At 44.1% G+C, this 13,993-nt stretch overlaps 1 protein-coding gene across 5 annotated transcripts in view; it reads right to left on the bottom strand.

Moving 5' to 3' along the window:
* Window positions 1-13,993, bottom strand: part of TDP1 (tyrosyl-DNA phosphodiesterase 1) — a 74,779-nt gene that overhangs the window by 54,350 nt on the left and 6,436 nt on the right. For all 5 annotated transcript variants that reach the window (XM_057732427.1, XM_057732428.1, XM_057732429.1 and 2 more), the window contains 5 exons: window positions 13,004-13,047; window positions 11,705-11,760; window positions 8,789-8,885; window positions 4,586-4,620; window positions 91-183 (listed from right to left, as the gene is read on the bottom strand). In XM_057732427.1, coding sequence (XP_057588410.1) covers window positions 91-183; window positions 4,586-4,620; window positions 8,789-8,885; window positions 11,705-11,760; window positions 13,004-13,047 — 325 coding nt within the window. The remainder of the gene's footprint in view (window positions 1-90; window positions 184-4,585; window positions 4,621-8,788; window positions 8,886-11,704; window positions 11,761-13,003; window positions 13,048-13,993) is intronic.

Below are 13,993 nucleotides of genomic sequence, written 5' to 3'. Positions count from 1 at the left end.
CAGGAAAAAAAGTATAAAGCGAATGTTCTCGCTTTTGACCTTTCTCAGCACACAGAGCGACCACCGTGAAATGAGCAGAACCCTACAAACCCTTGCGTTTTCTGGTGCCAGTCAGCGTGGATGAGGTTGGAGGTGTGGATGACAACCCGGAGGCCTTCCTCGTACAGCAGAAGCATCATTTTCCTTCAGAAACACAAGAAGGATCAAGCAGCATTAACAGTACTCTCAAAATACATAATACCTTTCTAATGCAAATGCAACAGCTAAAGGAATTCTTTAAACTCTTATATTACCCACACTTTGAACACTTATAGTCTTTTCTTCTATACATCATTATTACGGAAGTCTGCTTAAGTGACAAGTGGAAAACCACCTTCCAAAATGCTCTGAGTATTTGCTGGTAAATCAACTTTTGTTCCATCCCGTCCATGTGGCCAGTCCTGGCACTTTACAGATGCCTGACAAGCATGTACCTGGGCTTGAGGCAAGTCTTCCCTTTTCTTCTCCCTTTACTCAAGTCGGCCCTAGAGATTCCTTTCTTTCCCATGGGGCATCCCTAGTCATCAGCCTATTTCTCTTAGTTTAATTCCAGTGAGAGGGAGGGAACAGGATACAGATAAAAGTTTTCCATCCGAAGCTGGAAGACAGTGCTCACCAGTTAGAAGCTGTGTGACCCTATATAAGTCATTTAATGTCCCTGAGTTGTTCCGTGTCCCCTTAGCCTCAGTTTCCACTTGTAACAAGAAGGATCAACCCCATGTTCACTTCATAGGGCTGTTGTGAGAATGAAATGCGATATGCATTTTGTTAAACGTAAAACACTCCATGTGTACACCCCCTCAACTGCTTCAATGCCTTGCTTTACTTTCTCATCTACCATTGGACAATTCCTGGCCTCCTGATAGTTTTCTAATTATTTTAGGAAACTAAATTCTCTCCCTGCCAACTACAGATTCACTCAAGGCAGTAACGCTGCCTTATTTCCGCCGAGGCCAAAATGCTACTTAATATTTACTGACAGAAGTCAGTTTACATGTGGGGAAAAAAAATGAACCACTGGTTCTCTCAAATAACAACCACCTGAATACTATTCGGACCGAATGGGGTTAGCATTAAAAAACACAGAGAAGAATATAAAAACAGAGAATGAGATTTAGCTCATGCCAGACCAAGAATTTAACACAAGCTGGCAAATAGTAAGTTAATGCAAAGCTGGAGAAATGACAGCTGTTGAGCCAATCTTCTTTCCATTTATGAGAAGTGCTCCCTAAAATCTGGGCAAATTTACATCCACAGTTGCCAAATTAGTAGCTGACTGTAATTAACAATAAGCCAGTTATGAATTAATGATACACGTTTTACAAATATTCCCATTAGTCAAGGCATCAATTACCAGGAAGATCATGCACTGATGTCAGTGAAGCCTATCAAACAGCACTGAGAACTAATCTCAGGGGAGTCATATTCATCTTTGCATAGACAAAATGGCATGTTCCAATAAGGTTAGGGTTAAAAATGGATAAAAACACACTAAAGAAATGAGATCTTCCTTGAAGAATCCTGACCTGCATATCATCTTTTAAGCTGTGGAGGCGGCAGAAGGGACATTTCCCATGTTTGAAGCTGTTCCCGCACAGGGGGGAAAGCAAGCTAATGTCTGTGGAGCATTTATGTGCCAGACACCGTTCTAGAAGCCGCGCAGAATGCTAGCACAGCCCACTCGATCCAGAGGAGGCGCTACCACTCCCATTTTACAACCGCAGGATCCATGGCTGGGAGAGGTCCCGGGGACTGTCCAGCTCCCCACGTTGTGTTATTTCCATCACACATGCCGGATCCTCCTCTCACTGTGCGTGGCTTCCCCAGGCTGGACGGGGCTGCAGCTACTTCATGCTACTGGGGCAGGAGTGGGCGAGGCTGGGTACTGTGCGGTCCAGGGGAGAGAGAGGACCGCATCACGCGGTGGGGGAGGCCCTGCCACAGCCGCGAGCAGAGAGAGGCCCACCCTGCAGCTGGACAGCCACATCTGACACTTCTGCCCCCTCTGGATTCTCAGGGCCATGGGAGGTGCCTTTGCTCCCAGCTCTGGGGACCACCAAAAAGCTTCAGCATTCTAAAACATCATGAGATAAGCCCCAGGACTGCACAGCATCCTGGAAGCACGGCGGGAGCACATTCACTGTCTCTAAGAGGCTCATGAGCACCTGGAGGATGGAGCTGCATCTGGTCACTCCCAGATGCTCCGCACAGAGTACGTGGTCACCACGTGCCAGCTGATGCAAGTGTGACCCCAGAGACTCCTTCAGAGTTACTGTGGCAGTTCCACTGTCGGGGGACGAGGGTGCTCACACCCATCACCAGGAGCTGGAAGGCTTTCCTCCTTTCCTGGCTCATGTGTCTGTCTTGCCTCTCTCACCCAAAGACTAAAATACGAGGACAAAAACCATTACGTCTCAAAACACTTTACATCCCCTTGAGCTGTGCTTCAAGAATGTAATAGATATTTAATGAATGAGCCTTAAAACATTTTAAAATGAGCAACTGAAAGTAACTTCAAGACAGGAGCTCAATCTCCTACAAGATACTGGCATTTTAACAAAATGTAAATTACATACTACACAGCAGGAAAGGTTCCCTGGTATTACTTCTCCAGGCACTTTCAAGTCTGAATGAGGAACTTTGCTGGGTTTAACCTGCAAAATGCATGTGTTGGAGGCGAAAGGAAGAATGGACTTGGAAAGTGTGTGTGGGGCGGGGGGGGGGGGGGGGGGGGGGGGGGGGGGACCAAAGGAAACAGAGTTAATTTTAGCAGTGAGGAAACAACAAAAATAAGTTAAGAACTGAAGTGAAAATAAACCGCTGAATGATTCTAGTCCGATCTCCAACACTGGGTGGAGGAAAACTGCCTATCTACTTGGAGCCTCTAATCTATAAAAGGAAGACAAAGGACCAAGTAATTTTTTGAATAGCACTAAAAAGAAAAGATAGCCCCGCCCTCCTCAAATGTTACTGTGTCAGATCTGGGCCAGCTCAGCAGGCAGTCCCTCTCCAGACCCAGGCTCTCCTACAACTCGCTAGCACATTAAGTGCAGTGTGAATATGCCCAAGAAACACTGACTGCAGGCACACAAGGTGTGCCCTGCACAGGAATCCCGCACTGCAGGTCTAGCAAATGGTGCCTAGGATCCAAATGAATGACAGGGCTTGCTGAATGTATTTTAGAATCAGGAAGGCATTTTGGCTAGGGTTCCAGCTAAGGACGGGGGACAAGGGTCCACCTGGTGTGACCCTTTAGTGGCAGAACCTCTACCCAGGACAGGCTGACTACTGCGCCCATCAGTGTCTCTGAAGGTGGAGCCTAATATGCCAACTCAGCCTATTCAGTGCTATTTTGTATCCTTCGCTGAAATTAGCATTCTGTGAGCTCCCTGCCATGTAAAGAACAATTGATACCTGAGCTAAGTAGGTGCTTGAAGTCACCACTCAACAACCCTCAAACCCTCTATTACACTAAAGCTACCAATTGGGGCCATTGGTAAATGCGGCAACATTTACACAAGAGCATCAAAAACCAGATAATGTATGCTTGATAGGTATCCTTTCACAAAGTGGCTCAATGCTTTCTGCTCTGGCTTCTTTCTGAAAACAGACTGGCAAAATATAGCTTTAAGCTTACAGAGAGAATAATGAACATATGCCCTCATTTTTGGCATAATATCAGGAAAACAGTGGCTACTGTAAGACTTGGGGCAAACACTTCCTCCTTTGAGATTTCTTATCTTAGGGACAGATACCCAAAGGGACATGCCTGAAGCAGTGGGCTACCTCTTTCCACTGCTCTAGAAGAAGGATGAGGCTCTGTCACACTCTTTTGAGTGTAACATATTTCTAGCGAAATATGATTTACAGAAATATTGAAATCGAGGCAACCATGTCTTATTCTTTTCTCAGCTAGAGAACCAATTATGTAAAAGGACTCTATAAAACAGCTGTAAGACTCAAATAAAACGGGAGTCAAGCTGATAGGTGTCAAGTAGGAAGTAAGAGAAAAGTTTCTCCCATTTGTGGTTTGCAATGTTTCAGAAACTATCCTCAGAGAATTTTCTGAGATGTCTTGAAGCAGGGACAGGTATCAGCCTCCCAAGGTGACAACTTCCTATAAAATAGTTTTTCTTTCAATCACAGCATGGAGCTGACCTAAGAATACTCTATTTGATGCAACTCAGAATCTTATAAGAATCACAAGACCTTCTTTAAAGTAGTGGAATCTGTAGGCATGTGACTACCGCACGAACAGTCACCCACGACCACAATCTATACACACCCCCCCACCCCAGTCAGCTGTAACTAATGTCCTCAACAGAAACCACATCACTGATTCAGACTTTCATGTCCAGAGCCAGAATCCTGGTACTTGGTCTCATGGTTGTTAAGAAACAACTCCATTTCCTCTACTTCCTAGCTGATAGCTTTTCCCCATCATCAGCAAAATTATCACATGTGAGTCCCTCTAAGGGCAACTTCTGAAGTGTATCCTTTGATTTGTTAAACTCATATCCTCCCCCATTTCATAAAAATTGCTTACGTGTGGTGTGTTCCAAATGCAATATCCAACTTTGCCTAGGATAAAAAAGAGGTCAAGTTACTTGTTTTTTAAAAACTCAATAATATCCCTATCTATTGAAAATTAAATTAGAAAAGACTCAGGGCAACTTTTTTTTGTTTCTAAAGTTTTTACCGCCCTCTAGTGGACAAGCCCTTGATGGCCAAGACAGCTTTTAGAATAGCATCATACAGAGATCCAGTTTTTAAAAAACAACTGTTTTTTAAAGTTACCCAGAATGATTCAATACACACTGCATTTTTAATTACAATAATTATAAGTGAGAGGCCTAATTTCTTTAGATGCCAGAAAATGAGTAAAAACAAATGAGACTCTATGCAGAGTTTTAAAATTAGATATTTGGCTTGTACAGAAATATATATAAGTTTTCAAAGCATATTTAAAAGAAATATTAAAAGTTTTGGCAGTATTGAGACATTAGGATGTTAAAACAAAAGTTTTCTTATATTTATAACAGAAAATGATGAAAATAAATGTATTAAATCCATTTTTTTATGTTTTAAAATGATACCTTTACAAACAGAAGAGGGAGGTGGGTGGGGAAGTAAAACATTTTATCTAATATATGGTATAGCAAGACCTTGTTTAAGCAGAATATGCTCAAGATGACAAAGTTAAAATAAATACAGATGTCAAAAATAGCTCAGTAGCTAGGAATTCTGTGTATGGACATAACTCCCATCTTCGCAACTTTGTATGACTTTGGAAAATACTTGAATCTCTCTGTCTTGTCTTTCTCCTCTTTGAAATGAGGGTACTGTTACGAAATTCAGGGAGTTGTTAGGAATAAATGAGAAAAGTACACTTAAAGTGCTTAGGAAAAGGAGCTGCATGGGGTAAGCATGCTACGAATGGAAGCAAGTGCTATTAAAATCAAAGTGCCCCCAGCCCACTCTCTACAGGTGGGCCTGTCTGCTGGGGACAGCAAAGGACAACTGGATTACACAGGTGAGGATGACACTGCCCCTGTCTTGGGGATGCTCATGGACAGGTGGCTGAGTTCACTACCTTCGTAAACTCAGTGTTTGGGCTGCTCACAGACTGGCACATTTGTGTGGTCTGGCCACAAAAGAGTGAGCCGGAAAGTATATTTCATGTCTTTTTTTTTTAAAAATTAAAGTATAGTTGATTTACAATGTTGCGTTAGTTTCAGGTGTACAGCAAAGTGATTCAGTTATCTGAAAGTGATTCAGTTACCTTTCTTCTTTTTCCGATTTCTTTTCCCTTATAGGTTATTACAAAATATTGAGAATAGTTCCCTATGCTATATAGTAGGTCCTTGGTGGTTATCTATTTTATATATAGTAGTGTGTATATGTTAATTCCAGTATTCCACATCTTTGAATTACAAAATTAGAATGAAGACTGCCACTCTGTAAACTGATACTTAGCTCAGAAAAAGCAACGGTCAAAAGACTTGGCTTTTGAGTTTAGTTTTGCAATTCGTTGTGTGCTTTTGGGCAAGTATAAGCACAAAAACAAGGATGATAAGAACATCAACAGATAATATTTAATGGGTGCTTCTTTTTGGCAAATGCGCTGAATTCTCTGCCCAATAACCCTATGAGATACTGTGTTAGTAATTCATTTTAAAGATGAAGAAATGAGGCTTTAAGCAGGTAAGGGATGGGCCCAGAATGACACAGCTAGCAGGTGGAGTGCTGGGACAGAATCCTGGATGTCTGAACCTGGACCACCAGGTGTGCAAAATGGGAGAGGCGTCGGCACCCACTTAATCTTTGACTTACGTGACCCAGCTTAGTCAAATGACTAAGTAGGTTGCTAAAAAAAAATTCAAAAATGCATTTTATAGACAAGATATAGAGGTATTTCAGTAGGTCAGGACGGGGCAGTCACCCTGTCCCTCAGACTAGAGCTGGGAGCTTACGGAGGCTCTTCACAGGAGGTTTGGCAGACAGGGCTCGTTGCGCCCTCTAGTGGCTGGCCTGAAGCACGCCACCCGGCAACCCACCATCTCTCCTAAACTTTTCAGTACGTTTGAAAAAACACTTTGTATTTCCATTGATTTTATCGCTGGTTTTCAGGATTCCTGCGTTATTTTATTTTCTGCCCACTATTAGTCTGATAAGTGTCATCCTACTGCCGTTTAACCACTTCTGTATTTGGAAACAAATGCAAAACAAGGGGATTTCAGGCAACTGCTAAGCAAAGACATATCTTGCGTAGAAGGTGAGCCACAAACAGGATGGTTAAAGAGATGGAATGATTTAAAACTCCAACTACAATAAAGTACAGTGAGTTACATCACAGGAAAAATGTTGTGAGACAGGTTTAAAATTGATCAGATTGAGACTTCCCACTGTCTCACTCTTTAAAAAAAATACACATACACCCATAGATAATACTCTATCGCTGGAAGAAGAGTGATAAAACATGAGTTGGAAAACTACCTTGTATGGATGGAGGAGAAACGATATTAGAAGGAAAATGGAAAAAAAAAATTAGATTCTAGGTAATTCACTCTTGTCACTGTACTCCAAGAGCAGAAATCCCAAGCCAATTTCACTAAGATACTGGCCAGGAGAGAAAAGGGCCATGAAAGCTGCCCATGAACAGACCGAACAACTTGCTCAAATAGGAAAAGGTGAACGTTACAGCAGCCGCTTAAGAACTAGCACAGGAAGGGAATCGTAAACATTCTCTGAATTCCTTGCTACCCCTCGCCCCCCCCCGCGCCCCCCCCCCCCCCCGTTTGCCTGCTTCTTACACAAAATGCCACACAGAAAAAGATCCCTTCAGACGTGCCATCTAAAACAAAGAGTCCTAAGGAAACTCCAAGACTCATTGGTCACACTGTATTTCCAGGTACTGACAGGAAAGTAGCAGGATGAAATTATGGGAATCTATAAAGAAACTGGGCAACAGCCTTCACTCTGCCTCTTCTCTGCTTTGGTCCCAGCAAACCAAGGCTGTTATGAGACCACTTAACACCCCTCATCCGACCTGGATCACATGCAGTGCACAGCTCGCCAGGTACAAAGGTGAGTCAAAAATTATCTGCACTCTGGCTATAGCATTTACACTTTTACTATAACCAGAGTGCGAATAACTTTTGACTCACACTTGTAGTTTTCTAACAGGTCTGCTTCTGATCTATGGGTCTCTCCAGTATTGAGTGATTCTTGTGAAAAAGAACTAAGGGCTACGGGTGAAATGTCAGTGGCAGCTAACACAAGTTGGAGAAGTTGTCACAATAAAAACTAGCAGTTTTAAGCTGCCTTCAGAGAAAGAAACTGCCACTGAATTGAATCCAGAGAAACTGCTCAATGCTGAAACCTGTTTCCAGAGGGACATGAACAAAATGGATGCAACCAGAGGGCTGGCAGGTTGGGAAAAAACAGGGAACCTTTGATACACCAGGACAACTGAAGAAAGTGAACACTTGAACCTGAACGAGAAAACTAGGGAGACAAAATAGATGACTTCAAATACAAGAATCACTGACACGTGCAAGGAGGAGATTTAGTCTATGTGGCTCCAGAGGGGGAAAATTAGGACCACCGTAGCAGGCAGAGGAAGAAGGTTGTGTGTCAACCTGGCTAGGCCACAGCACCCAGATATTTGGTCAGATGTTGCCATGAAGGTATTTTTTTGAGGAGATTAACGTTTAAATCTGTGGACTTTGAGTAAAGGAGATTACCCTCCAGGATGTTTGTGAGCCTCAATCAGTCAGCTGAAGGCCTTAAGTGGAAAAGAAAAAAAAAAGAAAAAAGACCGACTCCCTCCAGGAAGAGGGAATCAGACTCTATTTGGTCTTTGGCCTCAAACTGCAACATCAACGCTTCTCGGGGGCCCCAGCTTACCTTGCAGATTTTGGACTTGCCAGCCCCCAGAATCATGTGAGCCAGTTCTTAGAAAATAGATCTCTCTCTCTCTCTCTCTACACACACACACACCCTTACTGGTTCTGTGTCTCTGGAGAACCGTGACTACTTACAGAGATACCAGGTCAAAATAAAGGAAAATCTTTCAAACCACAAGGGTTCCCCACAAATAGGAAGCATTTAAGCCAAGGCTGCACAGATGCCTGTAGGTGAAGCTGGAGAGAGGACTTCTGCGCCAGACGGGTGGACAGACCCAAGGTCTCAGTTTCCCTCCATCTCTCAGACTAAGCATGGTCTCGAATGGCGATGAGCAGCTCACCTGGCAGAGGGCAATGTTCTCATAAGGCTTTGCCTGGGCGTGCAGGTGAGCCTTTGCTTCGCGTTTGTCGCCATGCACAAGCAGGATTGGTTTCTTCCTGAAAAGAGATCAGAAGTGTTTAAAATCCGTCATTCATGAAGCTGGACTGGTGCCCAGTTAAGGGGTGCTAGCTTCCTGGCCACTGATATGTGTTTTTGGCCTGTGTGGTGACTGAGAACAGGGCCAGCACAGGGCAGTGATTGGTTAAGCTTTGCTAACTGGTTACCTTTGTAATGGAGCCCTGTGGCCTAAGCCTGAAGCTCTGCAGTGACCAGAGGGGTTGGGATCTTAAGATCAGATCTTAAGTCCTTGAGTAATTATCTTCTTTGGTCCAAAAGGGCACAAGGTCAGCTCTGCATTAATATGTTTAAATTCAGATAAATTAAAAGATATACAATTACTGGGACTTCCCTGGTGGCGCAGTGATTAAGAATCCACCTGCCAAAGCAGGGGACGCGGGTTTGGTTCGACCCCTGGTCCGGGAAGATCCCACATGCCCGGGAGCAACTAAGCCCGTGCGCCACAACTACTGAGCCTGTGTGCCACAACTATTGAAGCCTGCGTGCCTAGAGCCCGTGCTCTGCAATGAAGAGTAGCCCCCACTCGCCACAACTAGAGAAAGCCCGTGTGCAGCAGTGAAGACCCAAAGCAGCCAAAAATAAATAAATAAATTTAAAAATTAAAAAAAAAGATATACAATTACTGTTGTCTAGTATGATGCTCTTTTCCTTCCCTTCTTTGGGCCCAAACAACAGATCACTTCCTTACCAGCCACACATTCATTAAACCCCTGCTGTGAGTGAGGTCCTGCGCCAGATCCCCAGGATATGAGAGTGACTGGCCCAGGCCCCCAGCGTGCAGATTCACTAACAGGTGGTTGTATTTCAATGAAACAGAGCCTGATGCACATTGAAAATGCCCTATTTTTCAACTCGAAAGGACAATAGAAAAACGTTCTTCAGGAATAGGTTAAAAAGGCTTTTAAGGGAACCATGATCTACTCTGGTTAATTCAAAGCGAGATAATCCTTAGAAATCAATATATCTTTACAAGCTCTCCCAACGAAACAAACATTGGATTTTTCTCCAACAAGCAATCGAGCAAGATGAACAACTTCCACGATTATCAATCATGTGCAGGACGATTCTCTGCCACACATGAAGGGACAACACTCAACTGAAAAGGAACAGGACAGAAAACACACGTCTGGGACTGACGCCTAACCCCTAACACCTGACGGCTTTATTCTCACATATTAGGTAAGATAAGACTAAGAAACACGCCTTCCCAGTTTGTTCCTAGTTGGAAAACATTTTCCTATTTTACAACTGGAAACACAGTACAGAGAATAATGTAAGAGACAATCATGCACCTGTCACCTAGGAACGATTTGTGCTACCAGATCATGGGGTCTTTTTAAAAGTAAAAGATCAAACATTATTGACAGAAGTGGAAGTCCTCGTTAATTACTTCAAATTTAGTGTTCTAAAAACTTTCACAAAAAGGTAGCAAGATGGTTAATTTTGTGTCAATGTCACTTGGCCAAGGGTATCCAAATAGAACACTATTGCTGGGTGTGTCTGTGAGGGTGCTTTCGGATGAGGTGACCACTTGAATCTGCAGCTCAGCAAAGCAGATCACTCTCCCTGACGTGCGTGGGTATCAATCAATCCTCTGAAGAGGCTGGAGAAATGTTCTCTCAGGTGTAAGCCACTGTTATTTTTGCTTTTCTGTTATATGCAGCTAAAACTAATCCTATGTGTTACAGGCGAAATATGAGCCCTTGAGTGTCAAAGTCGCTTGGGAAATTTCAACAGCATTCTATCTATCATTAATAATGAAGCGTCCCACGATCCGATGTGCTAAATGCACCACAGACTTTGAGGACCCTGACAACCATTTTCCTGCATGTGTATGCCTGCCCCTTACTTGCTGTTACGGGATTCTGCCACGTAAATGGGTAAGAAACGGGACGGGGGCATGTCACCGTGCGATGCCATCTTTATTTGGTCTGCACTGCCTAATATGAGGCAGACAGACTAAAAGCCCATCACCTCCGTAATCTGGGTAAGGGAAGGCCCTATGACCCCTGCATTAACTGCATTCCTCCTAAGCTACAGGAAGAATCACTTGTGAAATGAGAGACTCAAAAAAGGACAGCATCGACAGGCTGACTGAAGTGTGGCATGGTTACAGGTCGCAAACGCAGGTGGCAATGACTTTTTCCTTCATGTTAACAATGGACCTAAAATTCTTTTATTTGGGTTGAAATTTGTCCTAATCTATTTCTGGACAGAACAACAGAGAGTCATGCTAAAATCCGTATTAGGAAGGCTTGTGATTAGTTAGAACAGATTAAAAAAAGCTGTTTTTCCATTATAACTTAATGTTTGTATGATTTCAATAGTTTCAAAAGAAATACTCAAACAAGGGGCTTCCTAGGTGGCGCAGTGGTTAAGAATCCGCCTGCCAGTGCAGGGGACACAGATTCGATCCCTGCTCCAGGAAGATCACACATGCCGTGCGCCACAGCTATTGAGCCTGCGCTTTAGAGCCCGTGCACCACAACTACTGAGCCCATGTCCTGCAACTACTGAAGCCCACGTACGTAGAGCCCGTGCTCCGCAACAAGAGAAGCCAAGCAATGAGGAGTCTGCGCACCACAATGAAGAGTAGCCCCCACTCACCGCAACTAAAGAAAGCACGCGCACAGCAAAAAAGACCCAACACAGCCAATAAAATAAATAAATAAATAAATTAATTTTAAAAAAAAGAAATACTCAAACAAGATGGATGGCAGCTGCCTGAGAAACACAAATCTTGTGTTTTAAAGCTGCCTTACAGTTATGATGTCATCCATCATTCTGTGGAACTCACCTGAACTCGGGTGGATACTGTTTTACAAGCCAGTCCACGTCAAAGCAGTAGTTAAACTGGACAGGAGGAAAGAAAAGAAGTCACAGGCAATTCAGAGAAGCAGTTCATAAGGAGAAATGTTTGGTTATTCAAGTCAAAGAAACTCAGATGATGAACTACATATACTGTAATTTATAAACCTGGACAGTTATGCTGCAATACACATAAGCAAACCTAAAACACATCTTGAAGGGAACACAGGGTTCAAAGGTTCTGAATCAGTGGGGAAGTGCCTAAGAGAACAGAAAATTATCTCTGCATGCTTTGGCAGCATTTGTATTTGTAGATTGAGTCTTTTTACATTATTTTGTATATTATAAAAATAGTCTTTTTATATTATAGTATATTTATATTATAAAAAGTCTTTTTATATTATTATTTACATTAATGTAAATAAAAGGGCTTGATTAATGTAAATAAAAGGGCTTACAAACTTATCCCTCTCCTCCTAGGTGATGATAAGAAGGATTTTTAGGAAAGAACATTTCCTTTCAGCCGAACTTACGAGCTAGCTTTGTAAACAGGCATCTGGGACGGGACATTCACGAGGCTTGTAACAATGACATCTTGATTCCAAGTTCTGGACTGGACCTTACCCACGGGGTCCTCCCCGTGCCTGGATAACCCCCGGCCCTTCTCCTGCACGTAATGACTCAATCTAGCCAGGCGAACACACACAAATCCACCCCACGTTCCATCTGGAGACCAGGATTCCCGCCGCCAAGCAGAACACGAAGCACACAGAAAGCTTGGCCTTCTTTAGGGACACCACCCTGTTCTACCTGCTCGAGAGCCTGGCACGGTACGGTGATTTAACACCACAAAGGGACCAGCTCTGTCGGGCAGGAGCAACAGCACATGCGGACGTACCCACATCCATCACTTCTACTCACTTCTCTTTGGAGGGTGTAGGGAATTTCTCAATTATTTTTCTAAATCAGATCAAACTTGACGTGGCCTTCACCTCTCTACCCACACCTCCCAGGGGCCGCGCCAGAGTCCTGGGAGATGATTGGTGTCCCAAAGGGAAGTCCCTCAGGTTGGAATTTCCAGAGTGACTTCCTGGCCAGTCCTCATGAGTCAGAAGCCCCGGGGATCAGGCCTCCCCGTCCCGGCGGATGGATCTCAGAACCGTGCCCGCCTCCAGGTGAGCGCCGTCCCGGGGACCCTGCGCAGGACCAGCCCACGTGTCCCACCATGCACTTTCTTACAGAGTTGGTATTTGTCCCCTTCTGTCCAAAGACAAAACTGTAAACTCACCTGAGCCGAAGAAACAAGCGTCCCAAATAGAGGTGATAAAATATCTGAGGAGACAAAGCATTTAACATCTAATTCATATTTTTGATAAAAATTATCTAGTAACAATCACAGTTGACTTATTAACTAGTCAGTGACAAGCAGAATTCGACTTAGAAAACGGTGAACTGAAAAGTTACTATGAGGCTAGACTTTAACATTCCATAAAATTCAAGAGAAAAATTCCCTGGGCTATTTAATAATGTTCATTATATATTATTTCACCAAACATAATGTAAAATCAGAATTTACAAGTTCAGTACTGGATGACTGGGCAATTTTAGAAACTGCTAACAAGGACAATAAGAATACACGTCCTTCCTCTTTCCAGATCTCTTAGTTTTTTACCTCCTTCAAGTCTCTCTCCAGGAGACCTCCCCAGCCTGGGACCAGCAAGACGGCTCTCTGGAGCCTGAGGGCTCTTGCTTCCATGGAGAGAGGGCAGAGGTCCCTGCAGCTCCAACCTCACATTTCTAGCACACAGGTCATCTCTAGGGAGGGCCCACCCGCGAGGGCCCACCCTGCCTCCACGCAGCCTTTACTTCAGAGGAAACAGAAAGCTCACGTCTCACCGACCACGCGGAGGGGAAGCACACGACCCTCCTCGCCACCACCGATCACAACAGCCTCGCTCGGACAGGACCCACTGGGTGGCCAGGCCCTGTTCCTGGTACTTTCCATGTGTTAACTCTCACTCCTCACAGCCATTTTCTGTCTGTGGGGGTCTGCTGTTCCCACGCTGTAGATGGGGAGTCTCTCCTTAAGGGGCTGCCCAGGGCCACACGGCTGGGAACGCGCAGGGTCAGGCCTTGAACCCAGATGGTCTGGCTCCTGCACTTCTGCTCTTAACCACCAAAGCGCCTCCGAGGGTCCAGACTGGGCTCATTCATTTATTTGACCTCTATTTACCGAGTGCCTCCTGTGTTTCAGACATGGAGACAGGTACCTGGGTTC

Source organism: Hippopotamus amphibius, chromosome 4 (assembly GCF_030028045.1).
Source record: "Hippopotamus amphibius kiboko isolate mHipAmp2 chromosome 4, mHipAmp2.hap2, whole genome shotgun sequence".
In the NCBI taxonomy this organism is placed as follows: Eukaryota; Metazoa; Chordata; class Mammalia; order Artiodactyla; family Hippopotamidae; genus Hippopotamus; species Hippopotamus amphibius.
Note: the sequence above shows the minus strand (reverse complement) of the source record. Positions and strands in the feature narration are given on the sequence as shown.